The following is a 23,991-nucleotide window of genomic DNA, read 5'->3' on the forward strand; positions in this document are numbered from 1 at the left end:
TAACACTTTCCAGTCCCCCTGTGCCACCACCCCACCCTTAGCTCCCACTCAGGTCTACACCTTTCTTTAAAAAAAAAAATTATTTATTTGGCTGCATCAGGTCTTAGTTGTGGCATTCAGAATCTTCGATCTTGATTGTAGCGTGCAGGGTCTTTAGTTGTGGCATGTGGGATCTAGTTCCCTAACTAGGGATCAAACCCAGGCCCCCTGCATTGGGAGAGCAGAGTCTTAGCCACTGGACCACCAGGGAAGTCCCCAGATCTACATCTTGAGTGACTTGGAGGGTGACTTCAAGAGGGTGCATACCTCAAGGGCAGGGGTTCTCAAATTGTGGCCACCCCCACCCCCAGCAAACAGCACCCACTGAGAGAAATACAAGGGCTCACCCCACCTTTCTGAATGAAAGACTCTGCAGATGGGGCCCAGCACTGTGTCTGGTGATCTCTTCCCTCTCCAGGGATTCTGAAGCTTAGGACACTGGTTCTCAGCAGGGGCTACAAAGTTGTTGTTCAGTCACTCAATCATGTCTGACCTCTTGCGACCCCATGCCATCCATGCAGGCCAGGAGCTGCAGTGGGGCTTCGCTGGTGACTCAGCTGGTAAAGAATCTGCCTGCAATGCAGGAGACCCCGGCTCAATTCCTGGGCTGGGAAGATCCCCTGGAGAAGGAAATGGCAGCCCATTCCAGGCCTCTCACCTGGACAAGACCATGGAAAGAGTGGAGCCTGGTGGGCTACAGTCCATGGGGTCACAGAGTCGGTCACGAGGAGCGAGTGAGCATGAGCATGGACTGCAGGACGCCAGGCTTCCCTGCTCTCTACTGTCTCCTGGAGTTTGCTCAGACTTGTCCACTTAGTCGGTGATGCCATCCAACCATCTCATCCTCTGTCACCCACTCCTCCTCCTGCTTTCAATCTTTCCCAGCATCAGGGTCTTTTCCAATGAGTCAAAGTTTTCCCTTCCCAGCGAATTACAAACCAGGACGAAAAGGCTCTCACTCAGCTTACTGTGGGCTAGGGTCATTCAAAACTCTTTACAGAAACTAAATCCTGGGAATCAGGCATCATCAGTCCTCTGTTATGGATGAGGAAGGCAAGGCACGAAAAGTTAAGTCCCCTCGTCCAGGTGACCAAGCTAAGAGCTGACTCTGAACCAAGACAGTGCCCCACTGTTTGAGAAGGTTCTCCAAGTGTGGTCCCCGGCCCAGCGGCATCAGCACTGCCTGGGGACTTTTTAAATTTTTTGGCCGCAGTGTGAGGCATGCAGGATCTTGTTTCCCTGACCAGAAATAGAACCCACTCCCCCTGCAGTGGAAGCACAGAGTCTTAACCACTGGACCACCAGGGAAGTCCTATCTGGGAATGTTTTAGAAATACAAAATCTCAAGCTCTAGTTCAGATCTGCAGAGTCAGAAACCCTGGGCATGGGGAGTCTGTTGAACAAGACCTCCGGGTGATTCTGATGCAATTTGAGGATCACAGCATCCCATCCTGCTGCCGTAAGTGGGGCGTCACAGGCGATTCATCCCCAAAGCCTCATGCCCACATCGTGGCCAAGAGAACGTTTGCTGGAAAGAGAGCATCTTGTACACTGCAAGGGCTCCCTCTACTCCGGCCCACCTGGAAGGATCTGGGCAGGGGAATGTGCTGGTGGAGCTTGCCTACCTGGGTCTGGCCAGCTTTCCTGCGGATTGCAGGAAGGCAGCTGCTATTGGGCCCCGGGGTCGGGGTCAGGGTCGAGGGGTCGGTGTCGGCTCTAGGCCCCAGCCACTGGGAGAGCCTGCCCACAGTAAGCTAAGAGCACCCCCGGGGACACACCACTGGGCTTGTTGTGTCCTTCTGCTCACATTCGAGTTCCCTGCTGGGGCAGAGGCCACACGGGCAGCTGGACAGCCAGCAGCCAAGCCAGGCTCCAGCTCCCAATGGCTCTGAAGCCTCAAGGAACTCCTGAATTCAACTCTGAATTTTGAACCCAGTCCTGTCTGACCCTTCCTAGTTTAAGGATCTCCATGGCTGTGTCCCATCACCCCTTGAGAAACCAAATCAGAACTCCCTTCCTCTGCCCAATGAGACCTCATGTCAGGATCATCAAAATTCAGGGCGCATCCCACCCATGGGCTGGGAAGTCTACTTGGCGGGTCAGAATCTGCATTTTTTTTAAAAAAGCAATTTATTTACTTATTTATTTTTGGCTGCATTGTTGTCTTAGTTGTGGCACTTCGGATCTTTGAACAGCGCGTGGGCTGCTTTCTCTTTGAGGAGTGCTGGCTCAATAGCTGCAGTTCGTGGGCTCAGTCGCCCCACGGCAGGTGGGATCTTAATTCCCTGTCCAGGGACTGAACCTGCATTGCAAGGCAGGTTCTTAACCACTGGACCACCAGATAAGTCCCTGGACCTGCATGTCTAAAGAAAACATAAAATGGAATCCTTCAAGTATTGTTTGGTGAGACTCTTAATAGGTGCGTGTTTACTGGGTAACATTATTAATCCAAAGAATCACAGTGTTATCTGACCTGATCCCCAATCTCCATCTGTTTACTCTGACCCCCCACAGTGTTGGGCTTCCCAGGTGGCACTAGGGGGAAAGAACCCACGAGCCAATGCAGGAGACATAAGAGACATGGGTTCGATCCCTGGGTCAGGAAGATCCTCTGGAGGAGGGCATGGCAACCCACCCCAGTGTTCTTGCCTGGAGAACCCCATGGACAGAGAAGCCTGGAGGGCGACAGGGTTGCAAAGATTCGAACGTGACTGAGGCAACTTAGCACGCACCCCATGGTGTCAGTCTTCTGGGTCCTGGAACACACCAAGCTGTCCTCGCTTTGGAGCACTCCCACCCCAGCAGCTCCTGCGTGTCCCTGGGAGCCTGGTGCTGCCCAGCCTTGTGCTAGGTCACACACGGTCACAGAGCAGCCTTGGGTTAGGCAGTGACAAGGGTCTCAGATGGTGGAAACTACAGATGTGCCCCCACTGGGCTCAACACAGCCCACCCACTGACCAAGCTTCAAAGACCCAAGGCCTCCTATTAAAACACAACAGAAGCGGGGCAGGCCACAAGTTTTGAATGCCACAGCTCAAGGACACAATATAAACCAATTAGAATCAAATGGGTCCAAGACGGCAGACAAGTCTACTTGATCTTCAATCAGCAAGCTAAATGACACACCCAGAGGTACCATGACAGTTCCAAGGCACAGTCAAAAGAGCAAAAAGTGGGCGGTGGCCCAATTCCTGGAAATCTCCACCCCTTCCCCAAATAGTAGCCTATGAAATCACCCAGCCCATAAAAGCTAGCCACACCACATTTCAGGCCCGCCGCACTCGCCCTCTGCGATGGCCCACACTCTGTGGAGTGTGTCTCTCCCCAGATAAACCCACTTCTTACCTATCACCTTGTCTCTCACGGAATTCTTTCTGTGATGAGACATCATGAACCTGAGCTCATTAGGTCCTGAACCCAGGTACCAGGTTTTGGCTGGGCTTGAGTCCCAGCGCACGGGTCAAAGCCCTAATCGGAGGTAAACAGTTTTACCACGAGTATGGTACTAGCCCCCAAAAAAAGAAAGAGAGAAAACAAGTGTCAGCAAGGATGTGGAGATATTCGAACCCTTATGTACCATTGGTGGGAATGGACCTATATGATCCAGCAATTGCACTTCTTGGTGGGTGTGTATCGAGGCAGAGATGCCGACAGATAATTTCACACCCATGATCACAGCTGCATCGTGCATAAGAGGTGGAAGCAACCCAAGTGTCTACGGATAGATGGACGGATACACAGCATGTAGTGTTTAAAGGCAGTGGAATGTTATTCAGCCTTCAAGAAGAAGGAGATTCTTGGGAATTCCCCGGCTGTCCAGTGGTGAGGACTCAGTGCTCTCACTGTTGGGGTCTGGGTTCGATCCTGGTGGGGAACTAAGATTCCACAAGCCACGTGGCAAAGCAAAGAAAGAAAAAACTCTGCGACCCCCATGGACTGCAGCCTGCCAGGCTCCTCTGCCCATGGAATTTTCCAGGCAAGAATACTGGAGTGGGTTGCCATTTCCTACTCCAGGGGAATCTCAACCCAGGGATGGAACCCAAGTCTCTTGCATTATTTGTATTGGCAGATTCTTTATCACTGGGCCACCTGGAAAGCCCCTGAGGACATTATGCTCTGTAAAGTCAGCCACTTACAAGAGGACAAAGACCCTACGAGGCCCCCAGAGGAATCACATTCATAGAGATGTAAAATAGAAGGGTGGGTGCCAGGGGCTGGCGGAGGGGGTGCTGTTGTTTAATGCTGAAGATGGTAAATTTCCTGTTACATATATTTTACCACAACTGAAAAATATCAAAAGGCCAGAGGTCTGAGCCACGCAGGTTTCTTACAAATGAATTTTATTTGCATTCTGACCCAAGCGCGGAACCTACACATAGATCTCTCGTCTGCACAATGGTCCAGTAACAAGTGCAAATATGCTTTATTTCAGGTACAAAAAAGTGGCAGTGTGACAACTTTTGCTTTGATGCCCATGTCCCCCTACAACCCCTCCCAATGTCATGCCCACCTGACCCATCAGAGGGCCACACCGCCCCATCTGAGATGCCCGCCACCTTAAGAGAAGAGTCACCCCAACTGGAGAAAAGTAACGAAGTGACATTTCTAAAAAAGAAATCACTTTCTATACAGGAGCATTGGTTAAGCACAGTAACCAAGGTGTTGCCCAGCAATGGGAGGGATGGTGGAAGGCACAAAACAATGACCTCTTCTGTCCCCCTCCTGACACCCCTCCCTGCCCTGCCCCCCCCCCCCACCCACCCATCGCAGGGCACAGAGCCCAGGGATGATGTCATCAGGAAAGTGAGCCCTAGGGATGAAAGGACTCGCCCGTGCATCCGGGGCAAGAGTGCGAGGTCTAGGTGCAGGATCCGGTCCCTGGCTCAGCCCATCAATAGTCGGAGGACCCGGGCCCCTATCTGATTTCTCAGTCTTGATTTCCTCAGCTAGAAATCAGCCTTCGGGGCCTCAGAGCTGTGAGGAGGCTCAAATGGGACAACGGCAAAGCATGGAGCCCAAAGTCAGACTCAGGCGAGGCCAGGCAGCATCATCAGTGGTTAGTGCTAACAGAGGGCTGGCTGCAGTGTCTGGCCATCTTCACTGGAAGCAAGGGAACCAGGAGCCCAGAATGGCCAGCCAAGCCACAGGGAGGCGGGACCGCCCCAGCATGAGGCTGCCTGTGGGCCAGCTTCTCCCCGGGGCAGAAGTGAGCACTGGGCCCAGGGAGCCCTTGCAGAGGGCAGGGAAACCCTCCCCATCACCAAGCTGAAGCTGTCACAAGCCGGTCCCCTTGTCAGAGGAGGAGCTGCAGACATGCGGAAGGGGCTTTGGGGGGCCCCAGAGCAGCTGAGAGGTCCTCAAGGTGCCAGGAGAGGTGGAGGTCAGGCCGCAACTCCTGGGGCGGTAAAGTCCCAATGACCTAAGTCAAGAGACCACCACCCACCAGGGCCCGGAGCCGGTACTGTATTCTCCCCACATCCGGCACTCGGACACAACCCTCCTGCACCCTGCCCAGTGACCAAAGGCCCAGCAAGTGTCCAAGAAGTGGACAGCAGGAGGGAAGGGGCAAAGGACTGCGGTTCTTGAGCAGCTGGGGCAAAGACTGTCTGGGGCAGGGGCACATGACCAGCAGGCGGGCCGGGGGCTGGTGTCAAAGACTGCTCATGTGAATGATGCTCCTGCCTCAAAGCTCCAAACAAAGTACTTTTTATTGTTTTTAAAAGCCCGTATTTTCAAGGATATTATTCAACATCATTCAGGGGGCATACAGGGTAACAGAGGTCTAGCTCAGCAGTGGGCAACGCTTTTCTGTGAAGGCCGGATGAGACCTATTTTTGGCTTTAAGGGCTTCAAGGAGGCAAATAAGAGAAAATGAGTTTCCATAATGTTTCAGATGATGAAATTCAAACTATAATAACAGTACAGGTTTTGGTAATACAAACAGGAGTGGAATGGCGGAGGGGAGGACAGGATGACATTTCACTTCATTGAGTTCAGTGTTCCCTGTCATCAAACAGACTACAAAACGCAGCAAGAAGCTGCATTTGGCCCGCAGTTGGCCTGTCCCTGATGAGCAGGTGTAGGGTGATCGTTGAGGAGGTGGAGTGATGGGTACCAGGGCTAATTATATTGGTCTGTCTTTCAAGAAGGATTGAAAACTTTTCATGATAAAAGGCTTCCTGGTCCCTGCTAGCCCCCTGCAGGCCCCCACCCCCCACCCCATCCCCGTCTGGGACTCCACAGGATGAAGGCAGGGACAGGCTCACACACTCCCTCCTGGGACAGGCTGGCCTGGCTGCCCAAACAGCTGGGTGTCTCAGCCCACGACTAAGCACGGCTGGCCCCTCCCTGCCTCACCCTGCCAGTTACCCTGGGCAGAACATCAAAGCCACCTCTTAGAGATACTTCTTGGGGCTGCTGCCACTAGAAAGCCCCTACAGGGCTGGGTGAGGACCACAGCCTCAGGGCTGAGTCAGTCCCCGCAGGAGCAAGAGGAAAGCCCAGCCTTTGCAAGGTGCTCTGGGGAACTGGGCAGAGGCTGCATGGAGTTCTCAGGCCGGCCCCGGGGAAGGAGGTGGGGGTGGCTTGTCTTGTACTGCACTGCTCTGCCCCACGGAGTGGCGGGAAGGGGGCCGGGAGGTGATCAGAGAGGATGTACAAATACTTCCGACTGCCTGGCCTGACTGACGACGTCACACACAGAATACGCAACCCATGGGGACACAGGGAACGTGAGGTGGCTGCAAGTAAGACCAAGTCCGAGGGCCTGGCGTTTGGGGTCCCGGTTAGATGTCAGCTCCCAGCATGGCTCTGCCCCCTAGAGCAGGACTGAGGATGGGCCTTTCCCTACAATTAGGGCAACAGTGCCCTAATCAGTTTTATCAACAGAGTCCGAACCAGGAGCATCACGTAAGGCCTAAAGGAAGTAGCAGTCACCACTCTGTCTAGGTGAGCTGAGGACGCTCAGGGCAGATACAAGGGCAGAGAAGGGGATTCATGTGCACCCATGAACATGCACACACAGGCATGCACACATGCCATGTCTGTAATGTAGACATGCAGCCAGCCAACAAGGAATCCAGCCTCAGCCTGCAGGGAACAGCTGGTGGCCACTCTTAAGAGCATGGATGGAATCAAGTCACCCTGGTTGCAAGCTAGGCTGGATTCCTAAAGACATGGATAAGTGCATGCAACCTCGCAAAGCGTGTACCAATCCAAGCAGAAGTATTGAGGCGCTGCGTACCACTAGGAAGCATGCATGTACACGCCACCCACCCACAGTGCAACTCTGATGGACGGAAAAAAAGGAATGCCCCCCTCAGACACACCCACGCCTGAGTCAGTCACAGCCCCGGAAGCCTCCCAGAGAGGAGGTGAGACCCAGAGAGGTAGAAAAAGCACGCCAAGTGAGGGCCTGGACTCCTGGCTCCTGGTCACTTGCTTTTCCATCTTCCCTGAGCTCCTGGGGGCTGCCTCCCCCTGCTCCACTGACAACAGCAAAAGAAGCTCTTCCATTTTTCTCATTAACTCGTTAATGATTTTCAGACCTTAACTCATGCAGGCCAGCCCGAGGCCGGTCTGGACTTGGAGACTTGTGACGCACTGCTCAGGCAGCTGTGCTCTGCTCCCGGGAAAGGCCCTCTAGGTCCATGGCTCTTCCCAAGAAGCCCAAGGTGGCCAGGGAAGGAGGTCACCAGGACAGCATCTGACCTTTGCTTAGTACCTTACACTGAGACTTCCAACTCCCTGCCCCTCCTGCTGTTTCCAAAGGCCTACCATCCCTTCCCCCATTCCAAAGCCCATGTCTTTATTATAAAGGGGCGACTCGGTAACCAGGAGAAGGTTTATCACAACTTTTCAGACAACTGCCCAGCAAAGAAACGTGATGGACTGAGAAAAAAAGCACTCCACTTCGGGTTTCTGGTTCAAGACAGTGGCTCTGGTGCACGGTACATCTTCTGTCCCTTGGGGGATCCCTTTTAAAATTTGTTGCTCCCAAGGAGCAGCCACAGCTCAGAATACATGGGGGTGAAGGGGACACCCTTCACAAAATAGACACAAAATCCAAAAACCTGCGGGTAGCTCCTCTGACCCCTGTGGAAGGAACAAACTGCTGAATTGGGCAGCTAAAACATTTTGGTACCAAATGACTGTGTATTCTTCTTTGGTATTTATTATTTTCTACTTCTGTGTAAGCTACAAGACTGAACTATAACCATTAGGAGAAGGCAAGCAGAGCTGATGCAGTGTGCATTCCAGATGAAAGACTCTACCTACAGCAAACTTAAGATCTTGTTGGACTCTTATTTTGAATGAAGAAATAAAAATAAAATATTAGCCTACCACATTTTTAGAATTAAGATTTTAGCCTGTCATCACTTGGCCTGGCTAGTGGCATCTCTTGGGTCTAGTGAACTGTAGACATCTCAAAATGCCAAAAGTCACAAGACCAATAATCTAGTTCTGGTTCTGGGGGACCTTGGGCAAGTTTTTCTACTTCTGTGTGACTTGGTCTCCTCAAAACAGAAAATGATTGATCCTGACCTTTCCCTAGGACTGATGTGTGGAGCCATGCACCCAGAAAGGCTGTAGATCATCAGAGAGTGATGTCACCCAGTATTGTTGAAACAGGGAAAGGGGGAGACAGAAAGAAAAGGAGAGAAAGCCAGTTGTAAAACTGGTGGAGCCAAACATGGGCTGAGCATCCTAATGACAGTCCCATGTCACAGAGAAAAAGACCCAGCAAGAATTAGGGGCCACGATCAAGGGTATGAAGACAATTCTATGGGGACACCCATAGTGTTTTCAAAACTGGTGCTGGGACAGCTGAATATCTACATGCAAGAGAATGAAGTTGGACCCATCCTTCACATCATAAATACAAATTAACTCAAAATTAATCAAAGACTACAGGAGAGCTAAAACTATAAAAATTATTGGAAGAAAACATAAATCTTCTTGACCCTGGATTAGGCAATAGTTTCTTAGATATGACATCAGAAGTACAAGCAACAAGAGAAAAATGGTGTCTTAGAGATCATCAACATTAAAAACCTTTGTCCCTCAAAGGACATCATAAAAGTGAAGACAACCCCCAGAAGCAGAGAACAGTTTGACACCTCATATATCTGATAAAGGGCCTGCATCTAAACTATACAAAGAACTCCTACAACTCAATAATAAAAAGACAAATAAGCCAATTGCAAACAGGCAAAGGATATGAATATACCTTTCTCCAAAGAAGACATACAAATGGTCAGTAAGCACATGAAAAAATACTCAACATCATTAGCCATCAGGGAGATGCAAATTGAAACTCCAATGAGACACCACTTCACACACATTGGGATGCTATCATCAAAATGACAGATACTAGCAAGTGTTGCTGAGGATGGGGGAAAACCGGAACCCTCAGACACTGCTGATGGGAATGTAAAATGATGCAGCTGCTTTGGAAAACAGTCTGGCAGTTCCTCAAAAAGTTAAACATGGAGTTAGTAAATGAACCAGCAATTCCAGTCATATGTATATTCCTGAAAGAAAACACACCAAACCGTGTACAAATATTTCATAGCAGCATTGTTCACAATAGCCCCAAGACAGAAACAACTCAAATATCCATCAAGTGATGGATGGATAAACAAATGCAGTCCACCCATGGAATGAAATATTATTAAGCTATAAAAAGACCAAAGTACTGATACATGTTCAATATGGATGACCCTAGAAAACACTATGCTAGGTGAAAAAAAAAGACCACGAAAGACCACATATTGTATGATTCCATATACATGAGATGTCTTGGGTGATGAAAATGTTCTAAAATTGATTGTGGTGATCCTGTGAATTGACTAAAAAAAAATCGCAGAACTGTACACTATAAATAGGTAAACTGTATAGTGTGTGAATTATATCTCAAGAAGGCTGCTACATGCAGCCCCAAAATGGAAAGGGAATGAGAAGCCTGTCCTTACATCACACCTGTGGTCCAAGCAGTATTACTACCAGAGCGCCTTTCGCTCTCAGAGATGCCCTGGTTTAGATGACAAATCTACGTTATCGCCTGATCACTACGGGATATCAGGCTTTGCCCCTCTAGGCTTCAGGTTCTCTGTCTGTAGAACAAGGGTACCCAGTTAGGATCATCTCTATATTCCCCCAAAACATTCTAGTCCCCAAAAGCTCCACTTTGAAGGCTGTCAGATCCTGCTCCACGGGTCACAGTGCTCACCATGTCTGTTAGATGAACCTACGTTAGTAACACAGATCACAGGGTCCCGAGGAACAGAGACAGATGCTAGTTCCTGAGTCTACCGATTATCTAAGAAAGGTGATCCAGCCACTCTAACGCAGGAGAAGTGCCCAAACACAGCCTCTACAAGTGGAAAAAGAGAGACCTTCAAAGGGGAGCCCTCCCAGAAAACACAACGTCCCTAGGGAGCTTGGGAAGGTTAGTGGTCCTCTCTAAATGGGATTTGGTGAGTCCACCCAAGAGGACTTGGCATCAGGATAGTCAAGGTCATGTGATCCTGCAACAAGATGTTCACTTTCTAGTCCTCCTCCACCCACAACTGCTTAGGAAATAAACTTACACCCAAAAAAAGCCCAAGAGGAAGCATTTAGTTCTCTTCCTTTTTATATTCATGAGAATGTGCCTAAAAATAGTCTTCTCAGCCCCATCCTCTCCTCCCCAAGGGCCTTAGAACCAGCTGTGGGTGGCTCCGGAGTGTCTACCCCAGCAATGGAGAAACGCAAGGCCCCCTCTGGGCTGTGAGCGGCAGCAGACACTTAGAATCAAGGTCAATGTGAAAAGAACCAGAAGGCAGAGTCAACCCAACACCCATCAAGCCATCCAGGAACAGGAAGGACAGACGCTCACCAGGATCACCAAGACGGGAAACCCACACGGAGACAGGACCGTCTCGAACCACCCCAGGTAGTCAGCCGCCCAGGGACCCAGCCAGTCAGCAGAGAAGAGGGTGAAGGCCTGCGAGAGAGGCAGAGCCTTCTCTGGAGGCAGGAGAACGGGCGGAAGGAACCCGCACAGCGGCACCCGGGTACCTGGTGAACCAGCCTCCAGCCAGGGGAGCAAGAGGTTTCAGAGCAGGTGGCCCCCGTTGGCCTTTTCAGATGGAAGGACTGGGAAAAAGAACGGGGGAACTGTCCCAAAGCTGGGGGCTAAGGCGGGGGAGAGAGGAGCTGCTGGCTTTCTGCCCTCCAGACCCGCAGCGTCCGCAGGTCTGTGGCTTTCACGGGCCGGGCCAGGTCCCTCCGCGCCACAGCTTCCAGGGGTGTGATATCTACATCCAAGGGGGTCCGTGGGGCTGGGGGTGGGAGGCAGCTGCCCACTCTGCATCTGCTCAGAGGCCGCATTTCAGGATGACATGGTAGCCGTCGTTGCTCTCAGCTGCAAGAGACAAACACTGAGGTTTTGAGGGAAGAAAGGCAGGCGTGGCGGTCTCTGGGAGCGGTGGGATTGGGGTACCAGCAGACGCTCTGCCGTGGACGCTGGCAGAGGCCACCAAAGTAAGACTGCACAGACAAAGATAACAGCAGCGATCCCAACGCACACCTGCTCAGCTGCCTTGCTGAGCTTCTTTTTGATAGCGGGCTTGCCACCACAGCCCGACACCCAGGGACCAAAGGGCCTGTGGGTAAGGAGGCCCTGGGTTTGACGGCCGCCTGGGTCTCTGAAGGCCCTTGGTGGCTGGATCCAGAGAGCAAGGGGAGGAGACTGTCCTTGTCACGGTCCAGGGTCTATGGCCCAGTGAAGGGCTTTCATTCCTGTATAACTCCGCACAACACCTGCCCCAGCCCTATGGGGGTTGCGAGGAGGGGGTTATAGCTGGTCTCCCCTTTCTCCTGGTAAAGGAGTTCCTTCTCAGACCCTTTCCTTGGTGGGCCCTTCATGTCCCCTCTGCCTTCATACACAGCCCCAGGTTCCCAATCCATGCGGCCTGGAGGCTCAAGTGCAACTGTGTTCCATGCCTGCTCCTCCTGGAGACCCACGCTGGTTTTTTTTTTTGGCCATGCAGCATGTGGGCTCTTCGTTCCCTGACCCTGACCAGGGATTGAACCCAGGCCCCTTCGTTGGAAGCGCAGAGTCTTAGCCCCTGGATCCTCAGGCAAGTCCCAGACTCATACTTCAGAGCAACTCAAACGTGTCTCACTTCTCTGCACTGGGTTCGTGGAGCACACAGTGAATGTCCAAGATTTCCCTTTCAAAGTGACCTTGGGGCCCACCTCTCCAGTTCACACATTTCTAAGGTTGAGTTTCCCAGGAACTGTGTGTTTCTTTTCCCCGGAGCATGTTTCCAGGTGACACTCACTCAAGGGCTCCCCATGCCGGCCCCACTCACCAGCCTGCTCTCCCCTCACCCAGTTAACCCAGGGGGTGAAGCCAACATCCTTTAATTAAATAAGAGAGGGCGGAGAGGAGCGGGTTTTACCTTTTAAGGTACTGAGGATGAAACAGGATTCATCTTGGAAATTCTGCACCATCTGAAAGGCAAAAGAGAGACCATGTCGCTTCAACAACGAGTTCTGAGAATGAAAAGCCTCAGTGACGCGGAGCCCAGCCACTCACAACCATCAGAAACGACAGGTGCCGCATTGACACACACACAGAGGAAGACAGTTGTGTGTTACTTTCATGGAGGAAATATGATGCAGAGTCAATGGACAGAGCAATTACAGTTGTTTGCTTTTTTTAAATTTATTTGGCTGCGTGGAGTCTTAGTGGCGGCATGCAGGATCTTTTTTAGTTGCAGCATGCAAACTCTTGGCTGTGGCAGGTGGGATCTAGTTCCCTGATCAGGGATTGAACCCAGGCCCCCTGCACTGGGAGTGCAGAGTCTTAGCCACTGGACCACCAGGGGAAGTCCCGCAATTACAGTTTCGAGTAACAAAAAACTGAATGCAAAGGACAGAAGAAGCCTGAAGGGAATTAAAATGTCAACATTTCATACGAGACTCAATTGTTACTGATTTTCTTTCGCTTTTGAATTTTCTGAGTGATGGGGTCTTCCCATCCCTCTGCAGGACACACTACAGGAGCTGCTGCTGCTAAGTCGCTTCAGTCGTGGCCGACTCTGTGCGACCCCATAGACAGCAGCCCATCAGGCTTCCCCGTCCCTGGGATTCTCCAGGCAAGAACACTGGAGAGGGTTGCCATTTCCTTCTCCAATGCAGGAAAGTGAAAAGTGAAAGTGAAGTTGCTCAGTCGTGTCCAACTCAGCGACCCCATGGACGGCAGCTCACCAGGCTCCTCCGTCCATGGGATTCTCCAGGCAAGAGTACTGGAGTGGGGTGCCATTGCCTTCTCCATTACAGAAGCAGATGTGTATAAAACAGCACCAGATAAAAAACTGAAGTGCTTTATACCGGGAACCACATTCAATGTCTCATAATAACCTACAATGGAAACAATCTGAAAAAGAGTATCTATTAATGTATGGGGGCTCAGCTGGTACAGAACTTGCCCACCAATGCAGGACACACAAGAGATGCGAATTTGATCCCTGAGTTGAGGAGATCCTCTGGAGATGGAAATGCAACCCACTCTAGTATTCTTGCCTGGAAAATTCCATGGACAAAGGAGACTGGTGGGCTACAGTCCATGGGGTTGCAAAGAGTCGGACACGACTGAGCGCACACGTGTACACACACACACACACACACACACACACAGATGTATAACTGAAATCACTGTGCTATATACCTGAAACTAACACAACATCATGTGTTCAGTTCCCTGTGGCAGGAACTGAATGATTCACCAGCCCCCTCTCTCTGGAACTTTAATTAATAGCCCAGTGACCTTGGACTAGAAAACTCATCCAAGGCCCAGTCTGTAAAATAAAGCTGTTCTGATAAAAATAAATATATAACCAGGATGCAGAGCAACAGGAGCTGGCATCCTCTCTGGTGGGGCCTCCATCCAGACAGTTGCTTTCTAGGACTGTCCACAGGAGCCAGCACAGAGGATCACACATATCTCTCCTACAGGTGGATGCCCCAGCCAACTTTCTGGGCACACACACGCAAAGCCCATCTAAGGATGCTGAGAACAGCACTGTGTGTATGAGAGAAAGCTAGAAGCAGCCTCCTGTCCCTCAGCAGTAGAAGCAGCAGCAACAAGCTGTGACCTCATCACACCCGGGCACTCAGCAGGGCCGGTGACCCCCAGCAATACCCCTCAAAGTGCATGAACCACAAACCATAAGTCCTGAAGAATACACTCCTATTCCACTTATATGAAAATTCAGACCAGTATGTGGAGGGGAATGTGGAGTTAGTTCACAAAGGGGCTTCTAACAACACTGCACTAACCTGAGTGCAGGTATTGAGTATTTTATTCTTTAAACTCTACAAATGAGCTTCCTATAGTCTAAATATGTACGCTATATTTCACAATACACATTTAAGGAATGTGGAAAATACACACACCTACCTAAACACACAACACACACACTGGCCCACAGGACGGCAAAACCCCTTTACCAATTAAAAAGTGCAACCTACATTTTACTGCCCGCTCTGGCTGACGGCCCCAAATCCTGCACACCCACCCACCTGTCGACCCCTGCCCCTCCCCCGGCCTAATGACGCGTGAAGTACATTGACGCTGTGCTGCCGGCCGCTCCTTCGGGGACTCTTGGCAGCCCCACCACTGGAGCCTGCCAGACCTGACGCAGGGCCCACACGGGCTTAATCAGTAACCGCCTTGTTTAATGAAGTGCCCTTGCACCCCGGGGGCCGGCTGTGCAACTGGCCGGGCTGCCTCCAGTGCTCCGGGCAATTAAGAACCAAAGGTTTCCAATTGATTCGAGGTTAAGAGGCAAGGGGACTTTGGAGGAATTAGAGTCACCTACTTAGTGGAGGTGGTGTTGAGTTCTGTTCTCTGCTTCACTGGCTTAACTGCCTGCTCTGGGGAGGCATGGGGCAGGCTGGGGAAGGAACCCCCTTGAGGGACTGGTGAAATTGCAAGGGTTCCACGAATTCTTGGCTTTTGTCTTCACGACAGAAATGTGCTGTGAGATCAGACCACTGCCTGATGCTCAGGGCGCTCTAACCTTCCTGGCCCTTCTGAAGTACGCGCTCAGGCCAGTAGCTCTGGGCTTCATGTGCTTTATCTATGAGATGGGGGCTGAAGAACAGCCACCCTAGATTTGAATGTGATGATGTGAAAGCAATTCTGAGCTGATGACAAAAATAACAAGTTACAGATCAAGTCCCTTGTTCGAATGGATCCTGGGTGCGTGTTTTAAAAACCCACACCTACACACACTCTGGCAAGCGAGAGAGACACAAAATTATCCTCCAGGATCACATCACATCTAATCTAAACTCTTCAAGGAAAAGAGAGAGGGGAAGAAAAGGGCCTTTCATGCTTGCCTTCTTCTGGTTTATGCTGCCTGATTCCTTACACAAATTGTGAATTACTTTCTAATGAAAAAGGAAGGAAAATATCACCGTGTCCACTCCCAGGATGAAACTCCCATGAAACAGGGGGCTCAGGACTCCTGTGTAGGGAGCTGGGCAGTCATGATGACAACATTAGTAATGCTACTGATGATGACAGTTCATGAAACACGCAGATCATTAAAAGCCTTACACGTTATATGTTCTCAGATTTAAAGCTCTCTCTGCAACACTTTTTTCCCCCAAAAAACAAATGCCTACCTAATTAGCTAATTTAGCATCTTCTGGTACCTGCCACTGTTTCTTCATTTTATCCTTACTACATACAACCTGCTCTTTGGGTAGAATTATCCCCATTTTGGAGACATGGAAACTGAGGCTCAAAGACACTGCATAGATTTGCCCAAAGTCACCTGGCTATGAGGAGCCAGTCTAGGCGGAGACTTCAGCTCGATTCCAAAGCACACCTTCTCTGGGCCTTCCCAACCACTGTTCCTGGACTGCTTCCTCCATCACCCTCAGCAGGTTTCCCATGAGTGGGTGGAGGGTCTGCTGCAGGCTGGGCTGGGGTTCTGCCCCTGCTCCCATCAGCACAGCTCTGCGCAGAGGCCTCATTTCAGGAGTGGTCAGAGAGCCTGCCGTCTCAAAGCTCGAACTCTGCTGCTCCGGGCCACCTGTGTTTCTATCACGGCCTGAGCTCTTATGAGCTGCCCACCCCGGGGCCAATTACGTGCCTGCTTCCTATCTGTGAAATGGGCTCAGGACAGCAGCCGCCTCACAGGGAGGCTGGCAGGACTAAACGAGTCCCTTAGAAGGCTGCACACACATCGTGAGCACTGCCGAAATGCTAACACTCCTCATCAACATTATCATTAAGAGAGAGGGTCCAGCATAGGACAAACTCAGACGCTTCTGTTCCACAACATGCAGGAATGCTGAGCGGTATCAGCAAACCCATTTGATGACCCTGCCCTGCTGGAGCCAGCAGTAGAATCTGATCACTCTGGGGCACTGTGTCCTCTCTCAGGGGCTGCCTGGGCCCTGCAGAGGCTTGTGTGGCCAGGGACAGACCCCGGAAGGCTGTGGTACCTTCACCACTCAGCACAGGACACTTCCGTTACCTAAGAGCCACGTCATCTTATCAACCCAGCCCATCTCACCTGCCTTAGCGCCTGCCGCCCACCCTGATGAGCACCCTGACTGGCAGCGTCCTGAGGCAGGGGTGCAGTCTCTGCGGTGGAGGGGAGACAGCTATGCCAAGCCTGGTCCTGGCCTCAGACCCCTCTCTCCAAGCTCTCCCAACAGACCCTACCGCTGAGAGCAGGTGGCAGGCGGGTGACCCCCATCTTCAGGCTGAAGTCACCCCCAGGCCCTGCTGGGCGTGGTCTTGCCCCTGCCCAGAGCCCCGGGTCGGCTCCGCAGGGCAGGGCCCCGCGCTCACCTCGTTGCTGACCAGCACGTGGATGCCCGTGGGGCCCTGGCGGTACACCCGGTGGATGTGCTGCGGCGAGATGCTGTAGAGGTTGGCGATCTTCTCGATCAGCTCCAAGGTGGTCAGCTCCTCCAGGAAGATGGCGTGGTACACTGGAGGGCGGAGGACAGGTCCTTCTATAGAACAAGCGTCTGCTTTCAAAGGAGCCCACCTGCCAACTCCCCCTCTCACCCCCTCGAACCAAGAACTAGCCCAGATGGACTCTCAGATCTGGCTGTCCTGGGGGCGTCTCTGGCAGCCACAAGGCCCCTGTGCGGCCCTGCGCCAGGTGAAAAGGTGCCAAACTGTACTCTTTATCCCTGTTTCAGCCTCTCCTGGGGAATTCGTGTAAAATGGAGAATACCTGGATCCACCCTGCACCCCAGGATTCCTGTCTCGTTTGGGGGTAGAGGCTGGAAGAGGAACAGCTGGCTGAAACCTGCATTATTTAGAGACTTCCAGAGATTCTGAGGTGTGGCCTGCTGGGTACCCTACCATGGGCAGGTGGAGGAAATCCCGTGTCTGCGTTCCTTCCCTTCCATTGGATAACTGCTACCTGAACAGCAGAAGAGAGAGGGGTTGGCCCCCGCCCTCCACAGCACTAACAATACCCGGATGGAGCACCGTGACCCAAAAGGGTGAGGGGGTGGCGCCAGGAATGTCACCAGACAGCTGGGATAACAGTGACCATGGGGCTGGTAGCAACACGCAAACCAGCTAGGGAGGAGCAAACTCCATGGGTGATGGGGGAAGAGGGGCAGACCTCAACGCTCAGGGACCTCAAGTCCCTCAAAAACTAAAAAACAACTGGATCAAACAACAGGCGACCAAACCTCAACTAAAGGAAGAAACCCTCGGCTCCACAAATGTGATTGGCAGCTCCGTGTCCTAAAAGGTCACGGACACGCACATGCACACACACAGTGCCTCCCTTTGAAGGAAGCTGCAGAAGCCGCAGGGCTCCGGCCACACACAGGCTCGCCTTCCCAGGAGTTCGCATGCTGACCCATGCTCAGTCACCGCTCACAGAACGTGTTCATTGGGTAATGTTTCTTCCTGAACTAACCAGGTAAGAATCCCAGATCTCTGCTCCAAGATTCCTTTTTATAACAGAATTCTCATTGCACTTTCCTCCCACACCCCAACTTTTCAGAGCTAGTTCCACTTTTTCTTATTTTACTCCTCAAATAAATCGGACTGCGGGCATCAAAGAACCAGAGGGATTCCAGTTTAGCCCTGTGGCTGTAATCTTTCATCTCTGGCCTTTCCCGCCCCTGGAGGAATGTGCAGGTGACCAGCACTGCTCTGAACAGTGCACAGTCAGCCATCCACTACTCAGAACTCCTCTCATCTTGTTTCTCGAGTGAGGCAACAAGAGGCCCTCGAGTGGGTCAGCCTAAGCTCAAATCCCGAAGCTGCCACCCCCGGGAAGCCAGACCTTGGCCCCCTCCAGACCTCTGAGCCCTGGGGTGTGGGCTGGGGCGCCTGCCTGCTTTTTCCACGTGCACAAGAAACCGTTGAGACTCAGGCACTGTCCTTCCCAGACTGACTGCAGGCGGAGGGCTGGACACCGGCACACATGTCCCTAGGCCTGGACGCCAGCTGCTAGGGGCTGGATATTTGGATCCTGCCTCTGCCACTAGACACTGGCCTCTCAGGGCAGCCTCTGTGCCTCAGTTTCCCCCACAGCAAACCCTGAGTGGTCCCTGTCTTTTGGGGTATTGGGTCCTTTGCTGATCTGGAGGGGCATGTGGCAGAGAGGGGTGGGGGGCAGGGGGCTCTCACTGCAGACCACGCAGAGTCCAGACCACACAGGGGGAGCCGGACAGCTTGTCAGACTCAGCGCTTAAAGATGCTCAGAAACAAGGTGCTGAAAACTGCTAGCCCCAAAGAACCATGTGCCCCGGAGGTGCTCTAAGACCCTCTCGGGCAGTAGCCAAACCAAATGGGAAAGCCTCGCCCAGCTGCGGGAACACAGGGGGACACACTCCTGGGAATACACTTGTCAGGCGGCACCTGTCACCAGCCGGGGAGCCAGAAAGCCCGGCTGCCAGTTCTCCCCTGAGTAGCTCGGTGACATCGGGGGCCACGTCTCCTCTCCAGGCCTGTTTCCCCAGATGGGACAGTAGTAAATGCGACAAGACCTTCTCAGGGATGATCGCCACCTTACACATTTCAATCCCAGGAGGAAGCACAGCAGAACCCCTCCTGCATGCGAGGCGGATCAGGGGAGACGCTCTCAGCCAGAGGACTCTCCCTGTGGCTCTGCTGCCCTCTCACCAGCCCGGGGGAGGGGCCCCCCACCACTCACCACACAGGTTGGGGTCCCCACTGCCGTCCCGCTTCTGCTGCAGGGGCACGCGGCTCTGCTCCAGCTCCTGGCAGACGTAAATGGTCATCTTCGGCCTCACGTTCCTGGCAGGAGGAAAGGAAGTCATGGGGCAGGCACGGGGGACTGAGCTCTGTCGTTCCAGAATGTTCCAGAACACAGGGTGGAAAGAACAGTAGAAGGGACTTAGGGGCAAGAAAGAAGGTTATGGGGCTACAGCGTGCCTTCCTCCTCTGAGGAAGGAGCTGTCAGGGAGAGAATCCCATCCAGGTGAACCCTGACAGCTTCAAGCAGACTTGCTGGATGGAGACCAGGGGATGGGCGAACCCCCCAACCCCCACCCAGGACCTGCAACTTTCCCAGAGTGGGCTCTGCCCACTTCAGAACCAATCTGAAGATACGAGGTTTCTTCAGGGTGATAATCAGAGCAAATGCATTCTTCAGCTTACTCTGAGCTCACTGCATCCTCACACATCTATGGGGGAGCCAGGACCACTGTCCCTCACTGTACAGATGAGGAAATTGAGGTTCACGGGGGTTAAAAGCTTGGCCCAGTTGCCAAGTTCCTAAGAGGCAGACGTGGGATTCAAACCCAGACATACCCTCTCACTCTCAGAGCGGTACTGTCCATGTGTGGCTATTTAGACCACTCCATCCACACCTGCCCCCTGCCCCCTGCACTGGGAGGATGGGGCAGGCATCTCAGAACCCACAGCCAACAGGTGGAGACTCAGAGACCACCTCTCTCTGGAGGGAGGTTGCAAGCCAGGGCATCTCACCCTCTCCAACACGGGCTCTGGCCCCCACCCCGCTCCTGGCACCTCCTCCTGCACTCACCCCCAGAGGAGCCCAGATCCCACTCGCTAGCCCACCAGGTGTCCAAGGGGCTGAGAGATGCAGGCCACCACCCATACCCTGCCTCCAGTGGGAACTAACACCTACCTGCCTTTGATGGCATTGAAGAGCCGGATCCCGTCTGCAGGGCCACAGATCTGGACCAAGTCGTCTCGGGACATCTTGAGCAGGTCAGCGCCTGGGCAGGTAAATGGGGCCAGCCTGTTACATGGTGACTGAGGCCTGAGGCTGTTACCTGGCTGCCTCCCCAGGCACCTGCCAACCCGGGGCAGGGAAGAGCCAGCCTCCGTCTCAGGAGGCATGGGTGTCCCACAGAGAGAAACGGCAAGAGCTAAACAACATCAGATCATAGCCCAAGAGGTGTGAGAACTCGACAACGGGGTTCACAAACTCAGCAGAACTGACAGGCATCTGCTGGTTAGTCATCCTCTCTACCTGGGCCTGACCCTCCCTCTGGGCCTTTTATTAGCATCACTGTCCATGATGTATCTTAGCACGTGGCACTGATCATGTGTGTACCTGCGTGTAGGCAGAAACTCGTGGCTCTCTGGAGGCTGCCGGGGAGCCTGGGCACCCAGACACCCATGCACCTGGCACCCGGATTGAGAGGCAGGACATTCCCACTAGCTCACACGCCCCTCGTGCCAGCTTCTACCCCTCTCCCCACCTCTGGGAAACTGCTGTCCTGATTTCTCACACACAGAGGGGCTTCACTTGGTTTTCCGTTCACATGGCACTTATGTGAACAGAACTGGAAACTGCACTTTTCTCAGTCTGACTCTCCCTCCAAGTTCCGTTAAGGGCTCATCTGTATTGCAGGCAGTATGAATCATTCATGCCCATGTTTAGATAGTACTCATGACATGAATACAATGCCTGTACCCTCTCTCTGCTGATGGGCATCACGGGTGCTCCCAGTTTGGGGTGATCATAATCGGTGGACATGGTCCTTTCCTCAAAGACCGAACAGCCCCCAAGAGCCTTGAGCTCACGTGGACTCTCCAAGTTACAAGGATGGCATCAGCCTTCTGCTAAAACCTGGCCAACAGCCACGTGGTCCAGAGTTACAGCATCTACCCCGTTTCCCTGCCACAGTTAAGGTACAGTCTGGGGCACACTTCTGCAGTCACACTGGCTCCCCTTTCATAGGAAACAAAAGCCACCCCCTCACACTGTTGCACCAAGGTCCCTGGGCACCTCTCTGACCTCACTCACCTCCTGTCTGACCAACTCAGCTCCATCACCTGGGCCCTCGGCTCTGTGACCACACCAGACAGGCCCCAACCTTACACTTGCCCTCTGCTTGGAAAGCTCGTCACCGCCCCCCCCCACACACACACCCACTTGACTCGCACGCTTTCCAGGATTTCCTCAAAGACACCTCCTCCACGAGGTCTACACTACACCTTGCTTAAGGTGGAGGGGCCCTCGGCCCGCCTCCCTCCCAGTCTCCCAAGTCCCTCCTCCAAGCCTGCCCATCACAGAAGGGTCACAGTGCGTTGAGACGGGCAGTTTACACCTCTGCGCCAACTCAGAGCTGCCCAAGGCTGGAGTCCCTGCCTGACGGCCCTCATCCCGTCCACCCCCAGCACAAAGGATGTGCTAAGAAGAACTGGGCTCAAAGATGACTGTTGGGGTGCTGTTTCCCTTCTGTTACCACAGCCGCTCCACTGGTTCCAGCCAACACCGACTCCCTGTCACTCTAGACTGCCCGAGGGCAAGGTTCATGGCTCAGTTTCCCTGTCCTCCACCACCGCCAGCTCAGGGCTGCTGTCTGATGGGCTCATCAGCAAGAGCTTGAAAAGCCTTTAAAGAAGGAAGAGCCAGCTTTCCCTTCTCACCTTGGCTGCACCACCACCTCCCACACTGCTTACCTGGAGACAGCGTGATGAGCAGCATTTGGGAGGAAGAGGCCAGGAGGCTTGCTGAGTACACCCTGGCCTTCTTGGCTAAGGGGCCCCTCCAGGAGACACATAGCCGACCCTACCAGCAAGGCGCAGCTTGAAAAGGCTCCCAGATGGTCCTCCCTTCAAGCCCTGAGCAGGCAGACACCCCAAGGGCAGGCCTGCCCATCGAGCCCTGGGCCCAGGGCCAGCACATGTGAATGACCACACGCCTCTGTGTCCCCAGGACAGACCACAGTCCCTGGGCACCCAGGGCCCGTGCTGAGTGTTCCGAGACCCCGGTAGGTCCTGTGCACCGTTCAGAGATGCTCACCCGAGAAGCTGGCGAAGAGCCGGCAGAACTGGGAGAACCTGTTGCGGTGGAGCCATTGCTGGGCGTCCTGCATGGAGGCCGAGGGGAGCAGGTGCTGCGGGCAGAGAGGACAGGCTTTGAGGGGGCGCTCACTCACCCCTGCGGGAGCAGGCAGCCAGCGCCCCACCACACTCACTTACATCGCTGCCCACAGGCAGGGCCTCCACTGGGTGGGTCGGGGAGCTGTTGCTGCAAAGGAAGAGGAGAGGTGGTGAGCAGCCAGGATGCTCCTTGCTGGCCTGCCCTTCCCATCCCTCGGCTCTGGGGCTCACTGGAAACGAAGCGGGGCCTCGAGAAAAACACAAGAAGGAGCCCTGCTCCATCCCTGGAAATTCTTAACAAAGCTTCCGGTGTGGACAGGGTTCTGATGAGCTACACACCCCCATCCCTGCTCTAAGGCTCCGGGCTTGTTTTGGCCAGATTTCATGGTCCCACCCCAAGCCCCAGTCAGTGGAAGCAGACTGACCTAGGGCCTCGAGCCTCACAGGGACTTGGTGCTAAGATGGCAAAGGGCCAGCCGCACCCAGGAGAGGGCAGAGGAAGCCCTGGGGAACCATTCTGCAGCAACAGCACCCACAGTTTGGCATCCACCGGGAGAAAAGCTTTCTCACGGCTTTCCCCCAAAGGAAGGCAGAGACCTGAACACCTGGGCTTTTAAGCCAAGAGAAAGACAGTCAGAGATGACCCTCCCAGATGGACAGTGGCAATACTACAATGTGAGTGGACCTGGTGTCACTGACCTGGCCACTTAAAATTGTTCAAACGATAAAATTTACATTGTGTGTGTTTGTGTATGCGTGTATGTGTGTATGTGTGTGTGCACGTGTGTGTGTGTGTGTCTGCATGTGTCTGTGTCTCTGTGTGTGTGTTACGTGTGTGTGCGTGCGCGTGTGTGTATATGTGTGTGTGTGTGCACGTATGTGTGTATGCTAAGTTGTTTCAGTCACGTCTGACTCTGTGACCCCATGGACTGTAGCCCACCAGGCTCCTCTGTCCATGGGATTCTCCAGGCAAGAATACTGGAGTGGGTTGCCATGCCCTCCTCCAGGGGAATCTTCCTGACCCAGGGATCGAACCCACACCTCTTCTGTCTCCTGCACTGGCAGGCAGGTTCTTTACCACTAGCGCCACCTAGAAAGCCCACTGTACCACAATAAGGAAAAAAGGAAAGACCTTTGCAGCAAGGATTCCTAGGCCAGTCATCAGTGACTGCAGATACAGGTGATCTGGGTCTGGGGGTACCAGGACTCTACACATATTCCCCTGACCGAGTGTGGAATTCATACTCCCCTGGAAGCAGGGAAACTGAGGCTGCAGGAAGTGAAGGAATCTGCCCCCAGAGAGGCTCAGAGTTAAGAATCTGCCTGCAGTGCAGGAGACCTGGGTTCGATTCCTGGGTTGGGAAGATCCCCCGAAGAAGGGCATGACAACCCACTCCAGTATTCTTGCCTGGAGAATCCCATGGACAGAGGAGCCTGGTGGGCTACACAGGGTCACAAAAAGTCGGGCACGACTGAGCGACTAACACTTTCATTTTTTTTCACTGCCTGAATAAAATGCAACAGCCCTTCCTTGTGCCCGCTTCTCAGTGAGGACTGTCCTTACCTAGGAAATCAAG

At 53.0% G+C, this 23,991-nt stretch overlaps 1 protein-coding gene across 4 annotated transcripts in view; it reads right to left on the reverse strand.

Moving 5' to 3' along the window:
• Positions 1–4,362: 4,362 nt before the first annotated feature.
• TFCP2L1 (transcription factor CP2 like 1) overlaps positions 4,363–23,991 on the reverse strand; it is a 68,603-nt gene continuing 48,974 nt past the window's right edge. For 2 of the 4 annotated variants that reach the window (XM_043894774.1, XM_043894771.1), the window contains 7 exons: positions 22,514–22,562; positions 22,335–22,428; positions 20,205–20,295; positions 19,245–19,348; positions 16,904–17,070; positions 12,489–12,540; positions 4,363–11,446 (listed from right to left, as the gene is read on the reverse strand). In XM_043894774.1, coding sequence (XP_043750709.1) covers positions 11,400–11,446; positions 12,489–12,540; positions 16,904–17,070; positions 19,245–19,348; positions 20,205–20,295; positions 22,335–22,428; positions 22,514–22,562 — 604 coding nt within the window. In that variant the 3' untranslated portion in view covers positions 4,363–11,399. The remainder of the gene's footprint in view (positions 11,447–12,488; positions 12,541–16,903; positions 17,071–19,244; positions 19,349–20,204; positions 20,296–22,334; positions 22,429–22,513; positions 22,563–23,991) is intronic. The other 2 variants (XM_043894773.1, XM_043894775.1) reach the window with 1 other exon arrangement.

This window comes from Cervus elaphus, chromosome 33, assembly GCF_910594005.1.
Source record: "Cervus elaphus chromosome 33, mCerEla1.1, whole genome shotgun sequence".
Lineage (NCBI taxonomy): Eukaryota > Metazoa > Chordata > Mammalia > Artiodactyla > Cervidae > Cervus > Cervus elaphus.